General features: G+C 48.9%; 1 protein-coding gene across 3 annotated transcripts in view; it reads right to left on the bottom strand.

Annotated features, from left to right (window-relative positions):
* Positions 1–27,069, bottom strand: part of ASAP2 (ArfGAP with SH3 domain, ankyrin repeat and PH domain 2) — a 169,243-nt gene that overhangs the window by 40,211 nt on the left and 101,963 nt on the right. For all 3 annotated transcript variants that reach the window (XM_077751058.1, XM_077751059.1, XM_077751060.1), the window contains 6 exons: positions 22,550–22,635; positions 16,727–16,802; positions 16,346–16,432; positions 7,924–8,027; positions 7,756–7,825; positions 1,443–1,530 (listed from right to left, as the gene is read on the bottom strand). In XM_077751058.1, coding sequence (XP_077607184.1) covers positions 1,443–1,530; positions 7,756–7,825; positions 7,924–8,027; positions 16,346–16,432; positions 16,727–16,802; positions 22,550–22,635 — 511 coding nt within the window. The remainder of the gene's footprint in view (positions 1–1,442; positions 1,531–7,755; positions 7,826–7,923; positions 8,028–16,345; positions 16,433–16,726; positions 16,803–22,549; positions 22,636–27,069) is intronic.

Here is a 27,069-nt window from a genome sequence, read left to right as displayed (position 1 = left end):
GATGCCTCTGTGACTCTCCCGGGGGCTCCCAGGGTGCTGGAGGAGCCTGGGAGCAAGCTGAGGGAAGTGTTCACATCTGCCCCCCAACGCGGGCACAGGTCAGGCAAGCTTCTCTAACTACTGAGTGCCAGTCAGGTCCTGAAGGGTGACACGCTGCTTATTATGGGTTACAGCTCCAGAAAACAGAATGGCCTAAAGCCTCCAAGTGGTCCTCAGCCACTTGCTGACGGCAGATTATCCCGTCAGTTCTCTGCCTTCACGTAAAACTCTGCACTGCTCTCTGGGGGCAGGTAAGCCCAGTGGGAATCCCATTTTCAACTATGGTCAGTTCTGCATGTTTACAGGGTCTTGTGTGGATGAAGGACCTGAGAGGAAGCTTCAGGGAGAGGAATAAACGAATCTGTGGCCCTCGCTAGACTGAGTAAGGACACGGGGTCTGAAGCAGGATAAAGTCTAGTTTTATTTTACAAATCAGTCTTGAATCTGAAGGACAGAACAATGTCCAAACCCTTTACACATGTCACACTGCTCAACCCTCTCCTCCACTTTAATAGTACAGTGCGTATTAGAGCAGGGAAACCAGGACATGAGGGTGAACGTGGACGGGCCTCCGTCTCCTCACCCAGACTAGTGGTAACAACCGCCTCGTAAGCTCGCTGTGAGCAGTACGTTATACAGGGAGTAACTCCCTAGCCCTCAGTAATATAATCCAGCAGACCTCTCAGGAAGCAGCCACCTCACGCTCTGGAGCACTGAGGCAAGTAAGAAAGTGCCCACCTTCCGAAAACGCACGGTACCGACTTCTCTATAAAGACCACTCTTGTGCCCAAATCCGTTGTGACCCCCTTTTGAAAGGAGTGCCAGCTCCTCCCTTCCCCCACACCGTAACCCTGCCACCTAAAGGTGCCAAGGACAAAAAAGGCCAATGTTGTTTCCTTTAAAACACACTCATCTGTTCCGTTTTCCTTTGGGATGCTGAGTAGACACTCAACACAGTAGATGGCTCTGTGGTGACTGCCACAAAAAAAGAAAGGCATCAGAAGCAGAAAGACTAATGCTGTGGTGGGGAAGACAAAACAATTTCAAAACCAGTTTCCAGGGCTCTGCGGAAGGCCTTACCACGTTAGTCGTGCAGCATTTCTAACATCGCCCCAACCACAGAAGCCTGGAGAGAATCGTCCATTTTTACATTCAGTGAGGGGACTTTAGGCCTGAGGGCCGACCTAGCATAACCTCCGTGTTGTCGGGAGCCCGTGAGGAGAGCAGGCCCACAGCGTCAGGTCCTGCGCTGGACACCAGCAAGCAATCAGGAGTGGAAAGAAGAAGGTGTGTACGTCACTTGGAAGGAAGGCATTTCTCCTTGACAATTCTCTGAAATGGGACTGATGCCCCAGCAGCCAGTGTAAGTTCTCTGTGACACAGCGTCTGAGAAATAAACTTACGTGAAATAAGGTCAAAACACTTCTTCTCCTCGGGGTTGGTCTTCACTTGACAGGTTAGCAGGTTGAGCTTTGCGGGAGGCCGGTTGGCCTGTTGAGAAACAAAGGGATGGAGACGGGTGGGAAGGAGGGCAAAATCACACGGCACCACTTCTCATCCAAACACAGCTTTCCACTAGTTTGCAAAAAGATCGCTTTCGGAAGGCAGATTTTGTGTAGGAAGACACCACAGAGGCACGACACCGCGTGCCCCCAGAGGGCAGCCGCCACTCCCTGGGAGGGACGCTTGGTAGCCCACGCACCCACCCGGCCAGGGGGACGAGGGCTGCCGGCCTGGAGGTCGCTGGCACCGGGCTCCCTGAGATCAAAATGCTCCGTGGCTAAAGCTCTGAGACGTTCCCACCAATGACACAGATGGTTGGCTGGGTGACTTGGGCACCAGCTCAATTTCTGGGGATCTTAAAAGTGTTTCCCTGAGTGTAAACACTCGCTTCTAAGGAAAGAAATCTCACAGCACAAAAATGACAGAGAGATAATTTTCCCTACTTTTTGAAGTCACGACAGATAATACATTAATAATCTTATTAAATGCTAACCATCTGTCATTTACGTTTCAACAAAACCCATCTCATTCACAAAAATCTCCCCAACACAGTGGCAACAAAAGATCACAAAACGTTTTTGGCAGAGAGATCTCAAAATGGGTATTTTATTACTATTTCAAAAACTACCATAGTCCAAAAAAAAGCAAAGATCAAAGGATAACATAATTTTAGAGAGGAAAAAAAACCAACCTTGTGAAACTCCAAAGGGCAGAATGTCTCTCGGAAATCTTGGAGAAATCTCCAAATATAAATGGGCTTATCCTCCCACCTCCCAAGCTGCTGAGGGAAGACTGAATAAAATGCTGTATATTTCAACCTCTCGTTCAATTTCCTGCGGCCACCGGCTGCATGTACAAGCAGGAAAAGCTTGGATTTGGGACTCATCAAGAACACACACACGTGCATCCGCAGCTGGGCAGTCCCGCGAGACCTTCATTCACCTACAGACCCCTTTCCACTGAACTCACAGTCAGCGGTAGAGGGAGCTTAGCCCCTGTAAAAACAGGTTGGATCCTTACACTGTGAACAGTTTGGGTTTGAGAAAAGGAAGGTCGGATGAGAAGCTGGATAAACAGGGTGAACCAGACTCTCCTGGTTTGCGGGAGATGAAAGTCACTGGATGTTTCTCTACCACAGGTGCCTACCAGAATCATGGGTCATCAGAAATCTGTATTTTTTAAAAACTATTTATTTATTTTGAGAGCGGGGAGGGAGGGGCACAGAGAGAAGGAGACAGAGAATCCCAAGCAGGCTCCGAGCTAACAGTGCAACTCAGGGCTCAAACTCATGAACTGTGAGATCATAACCTGAGCTAAAACCAAGAGTTGGGCGCTTAACCGGCTGAGCCACCCAGGCACCCCAGAAATCAGTATTAAGACTCCAGGCTCTGTCTAATCTTGCAGACCTTGACAATTCCAAGTGGAAGTCCCATCGATCCAATTCTAGATCTTTACCAACGGAATCACCTGCCTCATCAGGAACCAACGCACTGAATGATCGATTTCTACAGTGCCAAGTAGGCGACCAGCCACGACGCAACCACGCACTTTTTACCGCACGATGTAAGTCTGTCCCATCCCCGCCTGTGATCTGTGTGTGCACTTAGGGGACATTGCTGGCCTGCTTCCGAACTGCTGCTGTCCACGGAGTCTTAGACACAGAACAGTAAGAGGGGTGGCTGAGCTCTGGTAATACAGAAACATTTTCGTGCACGAGAAGAGGATTCTGAAGAAGAGGGGCTACATTTCCTCAGCTATTATTAATAAGAATAATGACTGTTACGATCTGCTTATAGGAGGCAGGTAATGTTCTACATAGGTTTCATACATCAGCTCATTTAATTCTTCTAACTGACCTTTGAGGTAGACACCGCTCCAGTTTAACAGATAAAGGAACTGGCGCACACAGACTAAATAATGTGACAGACCTTATTTTCTATAGCTTGGGAGGCAGTGAGGCTCCAAGTGAGCTGGCAAGCCTGGCCTCAGAGCACAAGCTCTGAACTCCTGCTCCCGCTGGCCTTCCACGTGGTTTCCTATGGAAAGCAGAGTCCCTGACCTGGACGTATCAGTGCGTATCTCTTAGTGCAGCAAAGCAGTAAGTGCAACTACCACCCCGGCCCAGGCCCCTCTCGCTTTCATCCTCCCTGCACTGCGGAGAAAGTTGTCCTTTCTGACTGAGGCAGCTACCACCAAAGCCTTCACCTTTCACAGCATACAAACACCACAGAATCCGAGAAAATACTCGCTGCCTACATTTGAAGTCAGAGTAATTACAAAGGCACAGATGCGGCTACGTGTTAAAAAGAACAGCGGTAAGAGGAGGTCCACGAAACTCAGAACAGCCACTACGGCTTACGATGTCAGCTTATGTGTTTCACATTATTCTGTTTGCTATTTGCCCAGCCAGATCGAGGAGTAGCTGACACCCAAACTGGAAGGAAAAGCTATGGGTGAATATATGTTTTTTAATGTTTATTTATTTTTGAGACAGAGAGAAACAGAGAGCGAGCAGGGGAAGGGCAGAGAGAGAGGCAGACACAGAATCCAAAGCAGGTTCCAGGATCTGAGCTGTCAGCACTGAGCCTGATGCAGGGCTCGAACCCACGAACCATGAGATCATGACCTGAGCCAAAGTCAGACACTTAACCGACTGAGCCACCCAGGCGCCCCAGGAAATAGAGAAAACTACCCATTAAATTCCGTCTCCTGCTGCCATTTGGGGAAAATGGTGTCATCATTTAATTCAGCTACAGAATGGTTCTAGCTAATTCATCAGATACCAGTGCTCTCTGAGAACCTAACCTGAGAAGGTCTGGCTTATCAGAAAAGAAGAAGCAGGAAACAGAGATCCTTAGACTTCACATTTGTAAGGTGTGGATTATCAGAGCTCCAATCATTTTAAACACGCCATTCTGTTTCTTCCCAATTTGTCAGGCTTCAAAAGTTTTTTTAAAACATTTATTCATTTTTGAGACACAGAGACAGAGCACAAGCAGAGGAGGGGCAGAGAGAGAGGAAGACACAGAATCCGAAGCAGGCTCCAGGCTCTGAGCTGTCAGCACAGAGTCCGACGCGGGGCTCAAACCCACGAACTGTGAGATCATGACCTGAGCTGAAGTCGGACACTTAACTGACTGAGCCCCCCAGGCGCCCGTCAGGCTTTTAATAGGGTAGTTTGTACTCTTCGTGATTGATAAACTTCAAAAAAAGGAATTTAGACTGCGTAAGAACCAGTGGACATTTCTTCCAGCTTGGACAGTCCCCAGTCTTCGGCAGTGTGGCAAAGCGATGAATGCATTTGGGAAAGGTGATACCCAATCAGTTATTTTGTCCCAAGGATCACTTCTTCCCAGTGCCAGGAAACGCCATGAACCTCAGCAAACAGGGGGTACCAACTAGGCTTCCACCGAATTCATCCCGTGTTGTCACCGTCCCTCTGCTGGAATACAGAGCACGCAGCCTGGTTTCCCGAAGGCTCCCAGCTTCCGGGGAAGAAACTCGTTTTCAGACAGCGCCAACACACCCTGGGCTTCCACGGCGTCAAGATGGGATTCTCCCCTGAGGGCCAGAGGCTGCTCTTAGAGCCCCATGTACTCAGTCAGGTCTTTGAACCACTGTCCTTCTTTCCCCCGATGGTAAATTAGCCTCCTCAGGGAGATGCTGGCTACACAAGTAAGCTACTCAAGGAGCCAAATGCAAACAAAATCACACAAAAAGGCATCTCTGAAATCCCTTTCTCGGCAGAGGTTAATTCACATCACCGCATGTGAACGCTTTGCAGGTGCAAGGCATGTATGTGCACACGGGCACGGAGCCGGCAGAGTGCACACGGCAAGGAGAAAAGGAGAGCTCTGTGGTGTACACACAGCTCCTGCTACAGTAACCCTCGTATTTCCCGGGCCAGAGCCCCCCGCTGCCACTCGGCCAGGCTGGAGGCAATGTCTACCCGTGTGGCTCCCAGCCCAGGCTGCTCAGAGCAGGGGGAGTCAGACAGAGGGCACGGGTTCCCTAAAGAGGGAGCCCCTTAAACACAGAGCACTTCTTAAATACACCAGCTGTGTGACAAGGTGAGCGGTCAGCAGGCTGGGAAAGCTACTTAGAACTGTACTATCTGCCAAACACCAGAGCAACCGTCAGCGTTTAACGGAAACCAAGCCTGTGTCTTCCTGAGGGCACAGGTAACGGATGCGACAGGATCCCAAGCTGCCCCCGCCAGCACGGGCTCCTCAGCCTGTTTTCACTTTCGTCGTGGAGGGAGAGCCACTCACTGGCTCACGCTGAGGCCTGGGGTCCCCAGGACACGTTCATGAGGCAAATATACCAAATGACTTAAACAAGCATGAAAGGAAAGTCAATCTTGCTTTGTGAAATGTCCTGCGTGGAGGCGGGACCCCTGAATTAAAGCAAACAACCAAGTAGAAAGTCATTTGAAAGCAAACCACAGAATCACAGGTGTTTAGGGCAGGGAGGGAACCTGGCCATCATCCACTTGATTTGTATTTATTTATTTATTTTTTATTTTATTTTTTTTAAGTTTATTCATTTTGAGAGAGAGAGAGAGAGAGAGAAAACAGAGAAGGGGAGGGGCAGCGAGAGAAGGAGAGAGAATCCCAAGCAGGCTCTGAGCTGTCAGTGCGAAGCCTGATGTGGGGCTCAATCTCACAAACCGTGAAATCATGACCTGAGCTGAAACCAAGAGCTGGACGCTTAACCGACTAAGCCCCCTAGGTGCTCACACGGGTTTGACTGAAGAGGCCTGGTGACTACGTGAGCTTGCCTCCCCGAAGCCACAGCACTCCTCCACAGATACCCAGTCATGTCTACCTGGAGAGTCCATCACATCAGGGTCCAAACTCCAGGGCCCCAGGAGGGACGTCATGTCCAGGAAGGAGGCCCATAACGGCTGCACTTCAGAAAGAGGACTGATCTCTATCTGTCCAGGCATGAGACACGTTCATCTCCCAGAGGCCAAAGATCCAAAGAGACGGCCGCAGACACTTGACGTGTGCTAGGTCCCTGCCAGGGACAGTGAAGGGGCCCCCAGGAGACGCAGGCCCAGCCTTTCCATTTCCTTACTGAGTACTGAGCCCACATTGAGCCGTGACCTGTCTACAGGGGCCTGTGCTCCTGCCCGGCCCCGCCTGTTGCGACGGGAGCTAGTGGACACCAGGGAGAGAACCAGGGATGACAAAGACCCGGGGTCAAGTCCACTCACAAACAGAGGCTGCCAGAATGCACACGGCACCAGGCCTCCTGCGTGGGGAACAGAAACGCAAGCCACCACCTGTCCCGTGTGCCCATTAGTACCAAGCCAGCAACGACTCCACCTTTAGACGTTTTCAAGAATGTCTGGCAGCCTATGTGGTATTCACCAGACTGTGTCGTACAGGCAAGGTGACAACATGCTAAGCCACTGTGGGAAAGAGCACCGTGGTGTGAAGGGCTGTGGTTAAAATCCTCTGTTTCTAAGGGCCGCCTGGGAGGCTCAGTCAGTTGAGTGTCCGACTCTTGATTTCAGCTCAGGTCATGATCTCATGGTTTGTGAGTTCGAGCCCCACGTCAGGTTCTGTGCTAACAAAATGGAGCCTGCTTAGAATTCTCTCTGCCCCTACCCTGTTCTTTCCCCCATCCCCAACACAAGTAAGCTTAAAAAAAAAAACAAACCCATTTTCTGAAAGCTGGATTAGTAAATCATCTTACTCTGACTGCTTTCTCAACAGGCTCAACATACAGGCCTCAGTTTCTTGCAAGGTCTCATACACACAGGATGACAGAAAAAGACTTGGCGCAATGTGTTTGATTTCTAGAACATTAGTGAAGTTTCTCCTCCTTGGATTTTGGATTCCCAGAGTCCTGACCACTTAAACGCTTTTCCCTTTATGGAGAACTAGAAAAACTTCCCAAGTGGGAAGTTCAATTTCCAGAGACAAAGACAGCTGGGAAGTGGTGCGGATGTTTGTTTCTGGGAAGCCACAGGCTTCTAACTGACCTGACCCGTCAGGTACCGCTGATTCTGTCAGGCAGGCAGTGAGAGACACAAGGCTGTCCCTGGCCAGAGAAGCCCAGATGGGGGCAGGGGCGCCTAATCAAGAAGGACCCCAAACAAAACTCTCCCAGCGGGAGGCCTTTAAGAGGCAGATGTGATGTCATGCTGCGCACAAGGCTTGCGGCCCGTCACAGCAGCAGACAGAGAAGTAAAAGAGTACTTACGGTGCCGTGGGATATGGTCAGAAAGCCATTTTTAACCGAACACTTCCTTTTCTGCCACACTTTTCGGATCCTTACAGATAAATGGGGGGGAAAAAAAGAGAAGAGTTCAGCAGTTCTGGACATGAAAGAGAAACATGCATTCAAACTCCAGCAGCAAATTCCGCTTACCCGTCGCTCTTCTTGTACAGGCTGCCGTTCCGCTCGGTCCCGTGCTCCTTGTTTCCCTGAGGCTGATGTAAACTATAGGCTGTACTCTGGCGAATTTGTGAATCCTAAAAATGGTCAAGAAGTGGTTTTTCATCCTCTTTAAAAAAATCTGTCTTTTTTTTTTTTTTTTAAATTAGAGAAATGTCCCCTATCGCCACACCAAAAAATGGACACAAGATTCATACCCAGGAATTCATAAACGCCACCTACCGGGCAGCAGAAGGAAATGTCAAACCAGCACTCCCCCAACCAGCTGAAAGAAATGAGCCATCTGGAAGTTAGATTTTACTCGATTAGGAGCCTTAAGTCCCCGATAATGGCAAGAAGCTCCTGGTGTGGCAGAAGCAGCCCTCAAGGAGAAAAGTAATGTGTGGTAGAAAAAGCAGCAATTGTGAGCAAGAAAAACCCCAAAAACAAGGTTCTACCCTTACTTTAGGGGAGTTACTTAAGCTCCCTGCCTCAGTTTCCTCCTTGGGAAATAGGAAAACAATACCAGCAAAATGGTAAATACAGTGAGGTCTGAGTAAGATAACACATGCGAACACTTGGTATATAACAGGTGTCGAACCATATTCCCTTCTTGACTCATCAACCCCGCATAGGGGCCAGAGTACTGGACCTAACTGTCTTAGCCTCAAGGTAGACAGTCCCCCAGTGTGGCGGACTCAGCCTTCAGCTTCTTAAGGGCAAGGGCCGTCAATGAAACCCTGGGCATCCAATGGGTGCTCAACTATTTAACAGGTGGTATCGGAAGCCCCGAGCTGAGAGTGGAAAGGAGCTGTCCAAACTAGCACTGGGAGCTCTGGCAGACATAAGGAACCCGGGGGAGCAAAAGACAAAGAGTTCACTGGCCCACTGTTTATTGAGAACGTCCCACCCAGACCATTTCATAAGGGAGGAAACAGAAACACAATGAAAATAAGAGATTTACTTAAGATGCAGAGCTTGTCAGGGCCAGACAGGAGAATGGAAGGGAATTCCACCCCCCCCCCCTCGAAGCTCCTTCCATGAGCCATCACCAGAAGGTGGCCCAAGACACAAAGGCCAGGTCTCATCTCTCCCGGCAAGCAGGTGACCATCCTTGGGGAAACCAAGGCCAAAGGATGCCAAACAATGAAGGAACTAATGCTTGACAATCAGTGTTATCTGAGCCGAGAATATAAGTGCTCAGGAAGTGAAGAGCCAAATGGGGGAAACCAAGGGGGTCTGGAGGGAGGGAGTTTTCAAGATGAAAGCAAGACCAGGCTTGGCAGAAGTGGCAGCTGTGGGCATCCTCCACGGACATCAGGACAGCCAGTGTAGCTAAGATGAAGTGGGTCCACTGGGAAAGGGACAGACAGGCTTGAGCCGAAGTTCGGACTTTATCTGAAAGCAACAGCAAGCCACCTGGGTTCTTGATAGTTTTGAAAGCTCTTGAACATATTTAAGGTTTTGATGAGAATCATCTACGGTCTCTTTTGTCATTTAGACTTTAGCTGTCACATCTAAGAAGCCACTGCTTGCTCCAAGGTCACGAAGATTTACACCTGTTTTCTTCTAAGAGTTTTGCAGTTTTAGCTCTTATGTTGACATCTTTGACCTAGTTTCAGTAAATTTTTTATTACGGTGTGAGGGAGGGGTCCAATTTCGTTCTTTGGCTTGTGGCTATCCAGTTGTCCCATCATCATTTGTGAAAAAAAACCATTCTGTCCTCACTGAACTGTCTTGGCTCCCGTATTGAAAAATCAACTGGCCGTGAGGGGTAGGGCTTATTTCTGGACTTTCGATTCCATTTCAATGACCTGCAAGTCTAGGCTCTGTTGGTGCCACACGGTCTTGACGACTAGAGCTTTGTGAGGAGTTCTGAAGTCAGAAGTGTGACTCCTCCGACTTCTGTTCCTTTTCAAGACTGTTTTCACTATTCTAGGTCCCTTGCGTTTCCTCATGAGTTTTAGAATCGGCTTGTCAATTTCTCTACAAAGGCAGGGGGAATTTTGGCCCCAAATCTGCAGACCAATCTGGGGGCTATGGCTGTCTTAACTTTATTAAATCCTCCGTTCCATGAACATGGTTTGTCTAGCACTGATTTTTTTTAACTGTGAAATACATCTGGGACAACTCTGCCAAAAAAAAGAAAATTAAAAGAAAATCTTGATCTGAGAAATCAGTAATGTGCTCGAGCATCCCATTACTGAATGGACCACAGAGCCTCAACGAGCAGACCGAAAATAGGAGAAATGTCCTCATTCTTCACAACAAGTTCACGCAGCACTCTTGCCTCCAGACACCTGGGGCAAACAACTCACTCATCAGGTGAGGATGGTGCCAGTTTCCACACTCTCTCAGAAGGGCGGGATATTAGCACCAGAAATCCAGAGCAAACCCAGCTTTACACATCGCTGGGAATAAACACAGGGGAGAAGCAGAGGTGCAGCTCACCTCTACGAATCTCTGTGCAAGACTAAAAATAAACCTGTCAAAAGACCGAATTGTACAACCAAGATATACGACTACTGATTTTGAGGGGGTGGGGGGAGAAGGAGCCCGCACAGAGCAAATGGTGGAGTCACGCGACAGCACTGCTCAAGGTGTTCGTGCCAAGCACAGTGACGAGAGCTCTCGCAGGCCTGGGGCCCAGAACAAAGGGCGTTCCTCCTTCCAGCAGAACTGGACTCTGCCAGACGTTAAGGAAGAAATTACAGTTTTTACTCTTTGGACCAGGCGCTTCTTGAATCAATTAAAAAGTAGAGGAAAATCTGAAGCTGCACAATTTACAATGTGTAAATCAGAGGAATATAATCTGACAGAAAACTGAAAATGCTTTCACGCTAGGTATTTCAGCATCTTCAAGGTGACTTGTAGGTGATCCAACAAAAACAGCCCTTCTTCACCTGCCCACACGGGTATTTTATACAAGCCTGGTCAGGTGAAGGGGTAAAGAACGAAGTCTGCCTCTTCACATAGCCAAGACTGCAGTTCAATGGAATATAATCCAAGGGATTATATATGCCTGTACTTCTGGGAAGAAGAATCTAACAGAGGCCGAGGTGACTGGCCAGGGCTGGGGTGGGGTCCATATCGCCCTGACTCTTGGAGATTCTCCAACATACTCTGTACTTCCCTAGGACGCCAAGGATGCCCTAGAACTTGACTGAGTCTCACCACGTGGAGATGAGATCTAAAGCACATAGGTTAGTTAGGTGGACCTTCGAAAGTCTCTCCTAAGATCTGTCAATATGCACACATCCTCTCTCCTGTGACATCCAGACACGGTCTCAGATCTCAGGCATCATCCATGACCTTAATGGCTGTGTGGCCGTATGAAATGTTAGCCACTGGCCCTGCCAAGGCAGACTGCCCAGGCGAGCAGCAGACTTAGTATTTGAAATGTTCAAGGATGGTGGGGGGAGGGGGGGAGAAGAGTGATGATACTGCATATATTATACATATAAAAGTTTACTCATGAAATCAGAAGGATCCCAAAGGTCACTAGGACTTGAGGTCATAAAAATGTATACACTTTCTTTGTCCACCTCTTAGTCTATTCAGACAATTCTTGTGATGAATGGATTGCCAAGGAGTCACCCCTGGGCACTTAACATTTCTCTACCAAGGGGGAGCTGTAATGTCCACGTACATCCCAAGTTCGTCCAAGCACCTTCTCAGGCTACAACAGGTGTGTCTGTCCACATGGACACGGCCTGGAGCAAGAGGCTTTGCTAAGCAAGCTCTGAGCTGCGGTATAAGGACATCACTTTCTCTAGTCTCATGACCACACATTCCCCATTACTTCTGGATAATTTTTAAGATTCTGTCTGATATAAGCTATTATTAAAGTCATATAACCTAGCTAAAGGGAATACGCTTGCAATGGGACAGACAGCTTTCAATCCTGGCTCTGACACTACTAAGCGGGCTCCAGCAAGTACCCTTCCCCCCTCTCAGACTGAAGCTGTTAACTGTGGACTGATACGACCCACCCTGCAAGGGTCTTGTCTGGATTACTGCTCACAGCTACAAAGTGCCTGGGAAGACCTGAGAAGTGAGGCGAGTAGGAATGGCCAAACTACAGAGCAGATCCCGGGACACAGTGAGGGGTCAGGACAGTCAGGTGCTAGGTGAAGGCGGGGAGTTGGGAAAGTGGGGGGAGTAGTCTAGATTGGGGTGTGATGACTCCTAAGTCAAGTGGGCAGGGGGCAGGAGTGGGGCCAGCCATGAAGACAAGGTGCCAGATCACAAGCCGACAAGACAGGGTCAAGTGGGCAGAAGGACAACCTATCAGAGACAACACCACTAACAGCCGTTACTCTCCAACCACCAAGCAGTGGGGAATTAGGTTTTCTGGGTTTTGGGGTTTTTTGTTTGCTTGTTTGTTTGGGTTTTTTTTTGCCCATTATGGTTCCTCAGCACCTAGGAACACAGTATTTGCTGAATGAACGAATGAACTAGTACCTGTTTATAAAGACACTGTGTTGTGTGCCTTATAGAAACTATCCCTGAGATCTCGTAACAACCGTGGGAGGTGGCAGCATCATTCCTGATTCAAGACAGACAGACTGAGGCGTGGAGAGGTCGGGTACCTTGGTCCAGCCTTCCTGGTAGGAAGCGAAGACCCACGATTAATCTACACTCTCTGCTCTGCTAGACAGCTACCCGGGTGAAGTTTCTGTCCCGGTCAGAAGCTGGCCCACCGGCCCCACCTGCTGGGATGCGGACTGACTCTGAATCATCCTCCAAACTCCCATTCCTGACACACACTCGCCTCCCCCATGCTGGGGAGACACCCATTCCTGGAGCCATCCTCACACTGTACCCCAATGACTTTCTGGCCCCACGGCCCGATTATGAGCACCGTAAGAGGTAAGAGCTGCATCTATGATATTCTGTGTGTGGCCGCGGTGCCTGGCTTACATCACTGCTAAGGGAATGGGAGTTGACTATGTGACTCAAGGAACGAGTCTTCCATGGAGGGTGGACTGATGGCCAGTGTCAGGCCACCTGGGAGCTTGGCAGGAGAGGCAAGGAAGCCACCTGGCCAGAGGGTTGGGACTCAGGCCAGATCCCGGCACGATAAGATATGCCAGCCGAGACCAGAAAAGCCGGCATCAGAAGAGAATTATGGCCATGGTGGACCTCTGCTCCCTGGACAGTACATACCATTCAAACGCACTCCCAGCACACAGGGACACTCGAAAAGGGGGAGCAGAGAGCTGACATGAAGAGAGACCACACCTGAGGTATCCACAGAGGGAAAATCGCTGTGGCTTCAGCACTCAGGCTCCCAGAGGTCGAGCCCCCCTGCTGGAGGCACGAGCCTGGGTTCTCAACATCCAACAGCTCGGAACCCACATGCCAACAATGAGGTTCTGGCAGAGAATCTGTCCCCCAGGACTCCACAGAGAGGGGACTCACAAGGGAAGGGGAAGCAAAGGGCTCGTGCAAAAATCAGCAGTACTGATGGGCTTTACCTTCAGAGAAGGGACCTTTCCCAAGTCCTAAAACCGTGGTGCAGATATAGGTGCTCACTATACAATTTTTCTAACTCTTCTGTAAGTCTGAAAAGTTTCATAATAAAATAGTGGAAAAAGTCAAACAGTAGAATCTTCTTTACAGAGAGAAGAAATGTTAAAAGAATACAAATGTCAGTGATACAGAGGTGTGGGGGCACTGGGGTCATAATGGCACAGGCTCCTTTCCAACATGTAGCTACAGGGTAACAAAGAGAAGTGGCCCAAAGCTGCCATATGCAAGAGCCACACTCTTCACTTAGACCAAATGATTAACGTTTGAGATTTACAGGAAGGAAACAGGATAGGGGCTCCCCCCAACCATCAATGCAGTTTCCTTAGGGCATGCTACCTAACTTTTATGGACTGAAATTATGGAGTAAGAATTTTTATACCATTAAATGAAAACCATAAACACTGGGGCTCATGGGTGGCTCTGTCAGCTGAGTATCCCACTCCTGATTTTAGTTCAGGTCACAATCCCACGGTTGTGGGATGAGCCCATGTTCGGCTCCTTACTGAGCATGGCACCTAAGATTCTCTCCCTCCCTCCTCCTCTCTCTCTCTCTCCCTCCCCCTGCCCCTTCCCCTTCTTGTGCACACTCTGTCTCAAAAATAAAAACAAAAAACCATCAATGCCTTCAGTTTTCTAAGTCACAAGGAGAATCCAAAAAAGGGGTTGAGAACTAAACAGTGCCCAACGTTCAATTCTTGCTGTGACTGGAAGAACACGAGACAGAACCCCAATCATAAAAATTATTTAGAAATACATAAAATTCCCCTTATACACATTTGTTTCTTCCTGGCGGTGCCCACAGACCATCCAATCTAGGGGATACGTCATCAAAAAGCAACGCAGAGTGTAACACAGCATACAGTACAATCACAAGCCAGAGACCGGACAGTTCGATGTTTGGGCAGAAAGCCAAAAAGGGGCGCTAAAAGGGTTCTTAGGAGCCTCTGTGCAGTCTAGGGCAGCTGGGCGGGTCCAGAGAAACGCACAAACATAACAAACCATAAAGACTTATGATCTGCGCTGGCGGACCTGTTACACTTCTCTGCAAAGCTATAAATAACCAGCTGACAACAGCCAGTTTTCCCAAACCTCCTAATTCTGCACAGCCAAAGCAAACACAGCCTTTGCACTGCACCCGGAGGACCGCTCGACTCCAGCATCTGCTCTCCTTCATTGTAAACCTGAGCCTCACTTCAAGGGACCGGTACTCCTTTGCAGCCAGAGTGGCTCTCAACCACTGCCAGCGCCGCACGGAGAGCCGGCTGCCTCCGTGGCGCTGGGACTCCCACACCCAGCACCACCTCTTCCGGCCATCAGTAAGCCCGCTATTTTCCCCACACTCCAAGTTCTTTTTCTCCTCCTTCTTCTTCTTCTGCTCATAGTCCACGTGTGGGAATACCAAAGTGTCAGGATCTATATTCTCCATCCTGTGGGTAACTCTGAGCCCTCAACACAGAACCGCTATCTGCCAATCTCTCACTTGGCTGACCCACGCTTACCAGGAGCCTGGTAAACGAGCAATACGGTACAACGTGAGGGCTGGCAAGGCGCAGAAGGCGGGAGGGCAGCCTCACACTGCTCAAGGTCTAGCTGGAGATAAGAAGCCTCTGTGCACGTGGAGACACAGCCAACAACCCAAGAGGAACATGTCGTGATTGAAATCACACAAACTCAGATCACTGGGGCCAGGGTGAGCAGATGCCGTCTCCAGGGACAGGTCTGGGCATGGGCGAGACGGACGTGGAGACTTCAGCTAGGCAGTGGGGGGGAGGGGGTTCACCTCACTTCCACAGAGGAACAACGGCAAATGCATGAACCATAAACGTAGAAATTCTCCATTTCATTACCGTCTGTGCACTCAAATTCATTTGCCTTTAATAAAACCCAGAGAAAGGGTTACAATTAAAAATACCATCGGCCATTATTAACAGATGCATGGAAGAAACTAATTCTTTAAGTTTATGAAAAAAGCATGCAAAAGTCTCCAATTTATGAAAATACTGAACTACTTACTCTCCTAGACTTCGGTCACAAAGGTAAATGCATTTGGGAGAAAGACAACAATATTCAGTTACAGTACAGGAACTTAAATCGGAGCACCTCCACCCCCCACAGTGAACATCACATTCTGCTACGTAGTTCAATAGTCATTCATCTAAACTTCACTAGTAATACATTTAAGTAACATTCCCCTATGTACAAGGAAGTGGGTTATGTTAAATTCCCCATTGTAAAATCCACTCTATAACAAATATGCCATACAATTCCCTTAAAAATGTACTTTTTGGTATTTTTAAAATAAGCCTCCAAAAAGCAAATTGTCGCTGTGAACGTGTCAGCAGGTAGAAAAGGACAGAGCTGAGGCCAGAGCAACTGAGGTTTCCTGCTCATCCAAATGCAGCTGTAAGAAAACGCAGCTCCCTGGTTTTCGGAGCACGGTGTCCGGGCTGGAGGACTCAGGTGGCCACCTGCTGATGCAGAAAAGGACAGAGTCCACGGGCGCCGGGCACGGGAACCACGAGGTTCCAGACAGAAACTCAATGGCATAAATAGTGAGTATCTGAGTAACGGAGATGTCAAGAGCGACTCAAGAGCAAAAAGGGGTTTATGAGACGTGAAGAAGCTACACCCACAGAGCAAAAAAGGCTTTATACGCTGCTGTGAATGCCACACCGCCAGCAGATGCTATGCAATAAACAGATCTAAAAAGATGGTTTTATAAAACCAAACTCAAAAACCAAACTGAAAGCTCGGTGGAGGCTGACAGAGCCCGAGAGTGAACTGTGAGCAGCTGGAGGACCTGAATGTCACGTTCTTCAGACCCAAAGCCCCCAAGCCAAAGGTGTGAGAACAGCAATCTTTCAAAATTAAATCCCCTCACCTCTTTCTGTTCAACCTGCAAGGCTGATTTCAAAATATCGCGAAGCTGTATCAACTGCCTTCTTTCTTCATCCTGGGCCTGCTTGATCTTTAAAACACAAAACAAAGCAGAGAGAAGCACAAACAAGGCACAGTGAGGTGCTGGAGGTCACAAGGCACCTCCACCTAAGCCCCTCAAATGCCCCCTCCCCCCCAATATACCCTCCCCCAACCAAGACGGAGGACGGGAACGGGGGCTCCGCACTCCACGAGGCACCGTGAGGCCATCGGCGTCGGGGAGGCACAGACCCGAACACAGGGGCGCGCAGAGGCAGTGTTTAAGTCAAAGCACTTGCTGCATAAAATCCATTTCAACGCTTTGGGGGGTGGGGGGGATGCTCACTGTGTGAAGGTCTGTTGAAAGTGTCTCAATGGAAGGCTTGAGGCTCTCAACTGCTTTCAGTCCATCCTGGAAAAAGCTAAGAGGAAAAAAGAAGAAACACAGTGTCTCACAAAAGAGGAAACAACGTTGTTAGATGGAGAAAATACTTCTTTAAGGGAAAGTGAGTGAAATCATTATGTAATCCCCGGGGGGAGAGACTGTGTGAACCAAATTAATCAGGCACACAAAGAATAAAATGGCACTTAAAACTGCCACAAGTGACAGAAAAGGAACGGCAACAAATTCGTGGCCCGGGGGAAGGGAGCCCTGTTTTCAGTGTGTAATATGGGACCAGGACCCTCCTGACAGCAGAGTGGGGGCTCTGGTTCAGCAGCAGAAGAGAGTGAGGACAGAAAAGCAGGGGTGCAAGAGCAGCACACTGAAGCCTCCTGCTGACAGTCCAGGGCCACGCGGGAGAGAGCGCGGGGAACGGCCCAGCCCGTCTGCAGCGTGCGGTGATGTGGCCGCAGGGCCGGACCTCAAAGAGCGAAAGGAAACTTTTGTTTTCTTGTTAAAGCTCAGAACTCCACGCTTGTGAGATCATTTATAGTGAGTGAACAGAAGCCAGACAGGTCTTCCTGCGGAAGGGCGGGCTGATGCTCAGCACTGCCTCTGAAGTAGGTTGTGTACAACCCTCTTGAGAGAAATGAAGAAATGGCTTCCCCGCGAGCTCAGGACACAGTTCAAAACCTGTCACAAGGCCTGTGGCACCCACGTGACTCGGCTTCCGCCTGTGTCTCCGGGCCTCAAGTAGCACCACTCGCCCCTTCCATTCACTAGATTCCAGACCTACCGGCAGTCTGTCTGTGGCCATCAGACCCCTCTTGCCTCAGGACCTTTGCATATGCTGCGTCTGCTTTCTAAAAACTTCTCCCTGCACATACCTTCTTTTTCGCCTGGATTATTCCCAACCACTCTACACTCAAGTTTTAAGTAAAATAATCACTTTGTTAGTGAGGCTTCCATGGCCCCCTACTTTAATGACAGTCTCCCTGCTCTATTCTCTGAGCATTCGGTCTCTTCCTTCACAACCTTGGCATGGCTACCATTATACAGTCATAAGTGTGACTATTTAAAATACACCTGCCCTTCCTTAGATCTGCAGCTCTGGAGGGTAAGGACATGGTATCCACAAAGCCTGGCACATTTCAAGCACACAGTATTTGTTGAATGAAAAAACAAACTAATGAAAGAAGGACTCTCCAGCTTCGGCCGGATTATTGGAAGATGGCGATCTTCAAAACGCGAGGTGACGGTTATCCCTTCTAAACCCAGCAGGCCCTAGGGGCCTGCCCACGTGAAGTACAGAATGAACAGGAGGGGTGATAAAAGCAGCACAGCATGACACTTAATGCGGTAATTCCAAGGAGGAAGGGAGAGGAATATGTAATTACAGGACGTGGGTTATGAACCGTTACTAGCCAGGCAGCGAGAATCACAGAAGCTGTGCTAGAATGTTCTCGCCTGAATTTGCAGATACAGGCATAATTCTTTATCTTATTTTTTCATTCCTGTATTTGGCCTAAGTCACGTCAGAGTGTAAGGAACAGTGCTCCACGTGTCTGCATCCGCCGTCAGGGCGGAGGGGCCGTGCCTTCCACCCCGTCACTGTGGCCGCACACAGCAGGCACTCCTCTATGTGGGAAAGGAGACCTGGAAGCCCACATGCTTGAATGGGGAACTGAGCCTCTCCCCTGCGGTCACCAACTCCTCCGGATCTCACGCTCTACTTTAGTTACATTTTTCCTTTATGGAAACTATCTCCTCAATCACTCCAAGTTCTTGTGGAAGAAGCAGGGAGAGAGAAAGAGATGGGGAGAGGGAGGGAGAGAACACGGAGAAGGAGCGGGAAAAGTAGCACAGGAGGCTGGCACAGCACGGCCCTGCCCCTGGGGCCCCACAAAGGGGAGCAGGTGCACAGCTCCGAGAACCTCTACGCCTGCACCGTCCCTGGAGAGGAGCGCCCTGTTGAGGAGGCAAGTGCCCAGAACTCAGACACAGGTTTTCCGGCACACACGTCACTTCCAGCATGGCCCTGGACGGTGCGCTTGGAGTAACAATACAAATTTGGGTTTAAGGTTTGGTTCTTTTTTTTTTTTTTTTAAATTGAGAGAGAGAGACAGAGCATGAGCAGGGGAGGGGCAGAGAGGGGGAAACACAGAATCTGAAGCAGCTCCAGGCTCCAAGCTGTCAGCACAGAGCCTGACGCAGGGCTCAAACTCACAAATTGTGAGATCATGATCAGAGCCAAGGTCGGATGCTTAATCAACTGAGCCACCCAGGCGCCTGATTTGGTTCTTATCTTTGTAATCACCCAGCCGATTCTGACCATCTACCTAGAACACCTCCTCCCTCTGACTGTCAAAATCCCAATCATTCCATATCCTCCGTTTTGAGGTGAGTTTTGACACCTCGGTGTACCCTCCTTGGCTTCAGGGAAAGCATCAGAGACAAGGGCTCTGTCATTGCTTTGCCACCAGCCACCACTGTGACACTTTTTTCCTTTTTCAAGGTTTTATATTTAAGGAATCTCTACACCCAACGTGGGGTTCAAACTCAACCCGGAGATCAAGAGCTGCTGGCTCCACCGACTGAGTCACATCCCATCGCTGTGACACTTCTAAGTTACAAACCCCAGCACACTTTTCTCGGGCTGACTCACCCAAGCTTCGATCAAACAACGTTTGCCATCAACATTACCAAATACCAATTTTTGTTTGTTCGAATTTTGTTTCTCTACCCAGCCTGACCAAGCTCTCAAGCCTTTAAAACGCAGCCGTTGAGTGAGACTGAGTCTTCAAGCTCCAACCACGCAGGTGGCCTCTGCCTCTCTCACTGCAGGGTTCACAAGAGCACCCCATCATCATGGCCCAAGACCCGCCTGCACTGTGCGCCCTGGCCCTGCCTCTCAGGACAGCACATGTGTCCAGGGCACCACACCTGTGCCTCACCCAACACGGTCTCCCAAGTTCCTCAGGTCACAGCTGGTCAGGGTGGTTCCCAGCAGGACACACAGTGCACAGCCACGTGGCCCTTTGTCCCGTGGCCAACTCGCTCCAGCTCCACATTTCATCCCCCAGAATACGGATGAGAAAAGTCAAAGCTGTGCACATGATGTGAAGAACATGCAGTGCACACACACACACACACACACACACACACACAGGAAGTAATGGAAGATTCATCATTTTTAAAGGTTGCTGAGCTCATGCCCATAAAAGGCCAACTAGTTCACTTTTCCACAAGTGGTCTGTTGCTACCCAACGGATCAGTTTGGGCAAAATAAAGAGAAAAAAGGAAATCCAAGAATAGCTTCTTAAAAATAAAATATTAGCAAGGAAGCGACCCACTTCCTAATCTGCCTCACACAAGGGTACAAGGACAAGTACTGAAGAAGTGATTTGTACGTTAATCACAAAGTTAGGATTTCGAGTCTCTATACAATAATTCACTTTGGAAATTCTACAGATCAGAGAGGTCTGTTTTCATCCTCTGAGGCTCTTTCCAAGCCCGGAGCTCTTCTTTTAACCTACAATGGGTCACAAGGCATATCTTCCTTTGCACTTTGACCTCAACTGCATCAGAGACGCAGTCACCAAAGCTGTAGGAAGGCCAAAGCTAAGTTCAACAGTGCGATTCACCGCTGCAAGTATGCGCCAGGTGAATGCAGCACACACTACGGACAGACCAAAGAACTGCCACGGCCCCTTTCCTTAAAGAACATACAGTTGGGTGGAAGGCACGCCACAAGGTGAAAGACGCCATGCTGGATACAGAGGAGGTATGTGGGAGTATCGTGACGATGCAGAGGGAAGAGGAGTCATTCCATCGGGGGAGGACCAGGTGACCTCAAAGTGGCAGCTAGGCTCGAGGCAGGTGTTAGGGATGAACCGAAGCCAGGAAAAGGCACAGAGGGAGCAGCGGGGCGTTCTAGAGAGGGGAGCGGCGTGTGCAAAGGTACAGCACCGGGGGGCACAGCCTGTTTGGGGAACAGCAAGCAGACAGGTTTGGCGATTCAACCTCCAAAGATTTCTCCCATCAGTCATGCCCCCCACGGGCACTGTCCCCAGTCTAGGCCAAGGCATTGTCACCTCCGGGCTGTGCCGGGACAGGGCTGTGGGCTTAAGTGATCGCCCACACCCACTCTTGGTTCCTCGTTAAAGCAGAAATGGAATCGAGAAGCCTTCCCAGAGGTTTCCCACCAACTCCCCTCTCCTCTCCTCCCCTCCCCTCCCCGTTCCACAGTTTCACAGCCGTGCCGCCACTCTAAAACCGTTACACACATCACGTCTTTACTATTTACCCACCTCATAGGAACCAGGAGATTCATGAGTAAGAAGTATCCCCAGAACCCCAAATAGTGCCTGGCACATAGTGGGGGAGCTCCATATGTGCTGGATGAATCCCCTGCTCAAATCTTCCAAGAGCTTCCCCCATACATTTAGGATAAAACCTAACCCCCAACACAAGCCTCCTAAGGCCGTCCACGTCTCAAGGCTTTTCCATCTAGTTTCACGTCCCAAAACCCTCCCTTCCCTCATTGTGCTTAAGTCACACGAGACTTCTTCCTGCCTGGAGACCTTGACTTTGCCTGGAATGTTCTTCTTCTACCCCTTATCTGCTTGATCTTTAGATCTTGGAATCCATGTCTCCTCAAAGAGGATGCAGCTATAGCACGAAGGGCGTGAGGATCTACTATATCCTAGGCCCTGTGTCTCGCGGCTGGAGGATACAGCAAGGAACGGGGGGAAGGAAAAAAACAAGAAAGCCCCAGTCCCTGCCTTCAATCTTCATCTAAATCAGCTCCTTCTATTATTTCTTTGATTCTGACACTTCAGAACACGTTTCAAATGTGCGGCATAAACCCATGTGCTGAAGCTCGCCTGCCTGCCTATTCGAGCAGGAACATGTCTGTGACAGACAGTGTCCTTCCCCGGCACCCGGGACAATGCCAGACATACAGCACACACTGTGAGCAGGGACGAGCTGGCGACCGGGGAATGTCAGGACCAGGGGTCGGGCTGCAGCGGGAGGTGAGCAGGAACAGACGCGCAGCGTGACGCGGCCTGGGACACGGGGCTCACGTGTGGGCCAAGCGGAGGGCGCGAGGTGGCTGCAAACGCGGAGGCATCTCCCTCTCTCTCTCTCCCGCACTTGGCCTCCTCTGCTCATTGCAGTCGCTTGGTTTTCAGGGGTAACTAACAAGGCAAACTATCTCCGTAATTTAACAGCTAATTTCCTTTAAACAACAACAACAAAATGTGTGAATCATGTGTTAGATCTAACGGGTCTGTCCCTCTGTAAAAAGAGCAAAAATTAATACATCTGATGATCACTGCAGAGTTTTATATTATTTTCATTTTTTATTGAAGATTCTAAGCCACAAGATTTGCCCTTTTCAAGTGTACCATTCAGTGGTTTTCGTATATTCACAGAATTGTGCCATCATTAGCACGGTCTCATTCTAGACTATTTTCATTACCCCCACGAGCAGTCATTCCCTGCTTCCCCCAAGCCCTGGCAATCAGTCGCCTGGAGACCTGCCTCTTCTGGCCTTTCAAATAGATAAAATGATATTGAATGTGGCCTTCTGTGTCTGACTTCTTTCACTTAGCACGCTTCCAAGGTCTACCCGTGGCACGGCACGTATCAGTACTTCATGTCTTCTACAAAGAGTCTTACATGACTGCTTATTTTCCTCCATACAATACTGCACATCTACCAGAAGCTGCCTTAAAGAGAGAAACATTTGGAATAACATCATAACAAAGAAGAAGAACTTACTTGCATTGGGCATGGAAATATTTGATCAGATTCTGAAGTAAATCCACTCCCTTTTTAATCTTAATTTCATTGACCTTCAGCAGATACTGTTAAAAAAAAAAAGCAAAAAAGGGTATGTCATAAGCAGCAGAACAGACGCTTGTGAGGACAGACCACCTTCTCTGACATCTTTTACTAGGGGTAGAGCTCATGGCAGATGCTTAATATTTCCTCAAGGCCAGAACTACACGTTTCTCTTAGGTTGGTGCCAGATGAATCATCTGACGTCCAGGTAATTAAGTGCTTAAGTGCCAAGAACTTGGAGTAATAAGATACCATATCGTAACCTGCTGGAAGAAGTTTCCTTGGAGCTGCACAAAGGATGCAGATGGGTGGAATGAACGGTCTCCAACCATTCTGAACGTTTCTGTCCACACCCTTCTGCCCCATGTCCCTTCTCTGGGCAGGTCACATCTGCAATACTAAGTGCTAGTGCTTAGTATCTGAGACTCTTGTTGCTGCGTCTCTAATCATGGCACTTAAAAAAATGTGATTGTTATAAAAAACAAAAAAAAAATTTAATGTTTTATTTATTTATTTATTTATTTTGAGAGAGAGAGAGAGAGACAGAGAGACAGAGTGCGAGCAGGGGAGGGGCAGAGAGAGAGAGGGAGACACAGAATCCGAAGTAGGCTCCAGGCTCTGAGCTGTCAGTAGCACAGGCCCAAAGCAGGGCTCGAACTCACGAACAGTGAAATCGGGACCTGAGCCAAAGTCAGACACATAACTAACTGAGCCACCAAGCATCCCCAAAACCAAATTTTAAGTTGAAATTAGTTAAAGCCATTTTTAACTTGGGCAATTCAGGGACGACCACTAACATCTCAGGAAGCTCCAGGAATCTACAAAACCAGCATCAGGAAACAGATTTGCTCTCTGCTGATGGTTTACAGAGCAAGCCCTCTGTAAGCTCCCCATCCCTTCCACTGCCAGGACATGGTATGCAGAGCCTGAGAACACGCCATCCCCGACACTGGACGCCCCCAAAAGAGAGGCCAAAGCTGCCGTTCAGGCCACAGAGCCCAACAGGAGGGGAAGCTGATCATCAACAGTCAGCCACAAAATCTCAGTGTCCTACACCAACCTCCTGCATGCCCCCCCCCTTCTGCTGTCTCCTATTTATTCACTCTTAACAGAATAAGACTTTGGCAATGGATTGAAACGGTTAAGTAGTTAACAGAATGCTCGGCAACGTCTCAAAATATAAAATGTGCATCTTTTGATATACTCTATTTCTAGGAACTCTTTCTAAGAAGATGATCCTAAAAGTTTACAAAGATGAATAGAAAACAAGGTTCATTGCAGGGTTGCTTGTAAAAGTAACAAATGGCAACCCAGATGTAATGGATGGAAAATTAAAGTCTGGTGCAGCCACACAAAACCTGCTACGTAGCCCTGACACCAATAAAGCAGGGCCTTGCGACACGGAAAGGTACCCGTGACATACTGGTGACTCAAATAATCAGGATATAAAGCACCAGTAGAAAATGATCCCGTTTATACAAATTATTTTTATGAATGTACACAGATACATGAAAGATGTTTAGTTCAATGTCAAAGTACCTATTTTTCAGGATGATTTTAAATTTCATATATACAGACTAATTTTTAAAAGTTTTTTATTTTTATTTTTTAATTTGAGAGAAAGCACGTGCATGCATGCATGAGCAGGGGAGGGGCAGAGGGAGAGAGAATCTCAAGCAGGCTCCCCACTCAGCACAGAGCACAATGTGGGGCTCGATCCCACAACCCTGGGATTATGACCTGAGCCAAAATCAAGTGTCAGATTTTCAACTGACTGAGCCACGCAGATACCCCAAGAGTGCGTATTTTTATAATCACAGAAAAACAAGATGGGGTCTCTTCTACATTTTCCATCACCAATGCTCCACACCCCCTATTTATGGCACGCTGAGTTTCTCTGTAAAATTCATTTTGAAGAAAAAGTTCCAGAGCTTTGAAATAAACACCTGCAAGCCAGTCTTCTAGATTAGATCTTGGGCAGCTCGACTTTTAAACACCTAAACAACAGCAAGCACTTACAGACCTGAGGTCCTCAGGATGAGGGACCAGTCGAACAATTTTACCACGATTGATTAACTGCAGCATCTCCTCTGGAGGTGCAGGATCCTGGGGGGAACGCTTTTCAGACATTCTTCCCGCACGGAGAGCCCCTCCCAGCCCACTTCTGTTGGGCCACACTCACGTCCTTCACCAGATGCGTCCTCTTCTGGAAACCCCAGCCATGCCTCTGTTCGTGCACACAGTGCCTGCCTCCGAGAACGGCCGGGTCCTCGAGGCGCGGCACACGCTGGGGCTGGGGCCTACCTGGGGGCTGGCTCGGCAGGTGGCTCCCACATCATCAACACAGTATGTTTCCAATAAAATAAACTATTCTACCAGTGCACATGATCCATTCGCCAGAAGACGAAAATCGAAGAGTGCAGGGCACCTAACTCAGAAAGCAACGCGCTGCTCCCACTTCAAAGAAACACTAGTAATGCGCCAATGGAGTCTCACAAGTCACTAAACATTTTAAAACAAGCAGTCTTTTGCAGAGTTTAGGCAAATGTATTTTCTTCTTACTACAGCTTAAAAAAAAGAGCATAAGCCAAACACATATACACACACACACATATGTTCCAAATCCATTTTTTATAAAACACTGCTACTTAATTTTACCCCAATTACATAAAAACAATACTTACTATTTGTGTACCACACAGCAATTTCCTATGTCCGTCTCATATCCTCTGGGCTGATTCCTTCAACACCGTGAGAAACCAGCCAGGCAGGCATTGTTATATAGGAGGTTTATAAAACAACACATATCTAAAAACATCCACTCTCCTATCTACAGTAAGACTGAGCTCAGCTGACTTTCTAAATAGTCGCTTAGTGAATAAAAAGTAGCAAAGGAAGAACAAAAGAACAAAGATGACAGGAGACTTAAAACAACAAGAAAAGTAAGACAGACGTAAATCCAGCCACGGCAATGGCAACATCAGTGTGAAAGGATTAAACAATCCCATCAAAAGGCAGAGACTGTCAGACTGGATTTAAAAAACGCTGTCTACAGGAAACACACTTTAGATTCACAGATACACTGCAGGTTGAAAAAGGAATCCGCGCAAAGAGAAGCGAAGAGCGCTGGAGCGGCCGTACTAACATCAGACTAGTACCACCTCCTTGATCCCGGGACTGCCTCTCCTCCACTGACCACTGAGGAGATCGCTCGGGGAACAAAGACCGTTGAAACATACTCCTAGGATGTTTCCAAAAGCTGAACTCCCGCTGCAATTAACAAACATTCTGAAATCAACGAGCGCTTGTGGAACAGCTCTGTGGACCGCTCATGGGGACGCAGCCAGCGTCAGTGCCTGGTCACAAGCGGTGCCCACGCACCGTCACACTTAGAACTTAGGTCTGCACCTGCTACGGCACAAACGCCATCAGGTACACGGCTTCCCCGGCACGCCAGGAGAACAAACCCGCAGGCAGAGGCGGGAGTGGTTTCCACACGCCTCTTTCACAGAAAGACCCACCAGCAAGGCATAGAGAGGCTGAAGGCAAAGGCCTTCATGACTGGTTTCTGCAATTTTCCGGCCCCGAGCCTCCAGCAGGGAATGTCCCAGAGTGTCAGCACTGTTTCCCTCCCCCTCTCCGAGACAAGGGCTCAGGCTGCAGACAGGTGCTCCCCAGGGCCTCTTGCCTCGATGACTGAACCCGGGAGGAGGCACTTCTGAGGCAGGCGGCTTGGGTCCCCATGGCGCTCTGTCACACATTCATGCACGCACTCAGACCCGCAGGGGGCCCGGCTGCATTTTTTTCCAGCTGACTTCTCCCTGGCCTCCTCATGGATTCCACTGGTACAATGCGAGTCCACATGCTTCATTAAAAACCACTAACAGAGGAGTGTTTTAGCGATGTCCCTGTGAGAGGGGAGTCTGAGTATGTAAGGGAGGCCAGCATGGACATTTCTTTAAATTTAGTTTCTTTCCTACCTTTTTTTTTTTAGTTATTTTATTTATTGAGTGAGTGAGAGTGAAAGTGAGAGACAGAAAGAGAGAGAATGAGAGATAGAGTCCGAAGCAGGCTCTGCACCATCAGCATTGAGCCTGATGCAGGGTTTGAACTCACAAACCATGAGATCATGACCTGAGACAGGGTCAAGAGTCCGCTGCTTACCTGAGCCATGCAGGTGCCCCTCTTCCCTACCTTTAATTACTGGCTGGGGTTAGATTCCTCTCATCCCACCCTCCTCCAGGAGACTCAGGCTCCCCCAGTAAGAGAAATTGGACAAGTGCCGTCCAATCATGCCTGGGGTGCTCTCTGAAGCCTCGGGGAAGCGTGCCCTCCCCACGGCAGCTCACATCCAATGAAGACTGGAGGCCTGCTCCCACTGTGACCTGCGCCCCTCGGGGCTGGCTGACCCCCTCCACTGTAACCTGCACCCCCTGGGGCTGGCTGAACCCCCCCCC

Source organism: Crocuta crocuta, unplaced genomic scaffold, assembly GCF_008692635.1.
Source record: "Crocuta crocuta isolate KB4526 unplaced genomic scaffold, BGI_CrCroc_1.0 scaffold129, whole genome shotgun sequence".
Classification (NCBI taxonomy): domain Eukaryota; kingdom Metazoa; phylum Chordata; class Mammalia; order Carnivora; family Hyaenidae; genus Crocuta; species Crocuta crocuta.
Note: the sequence above shows the minus strand (reverse complement) of the source record. Positions and strands in the feature narration are given on the sequence as shown.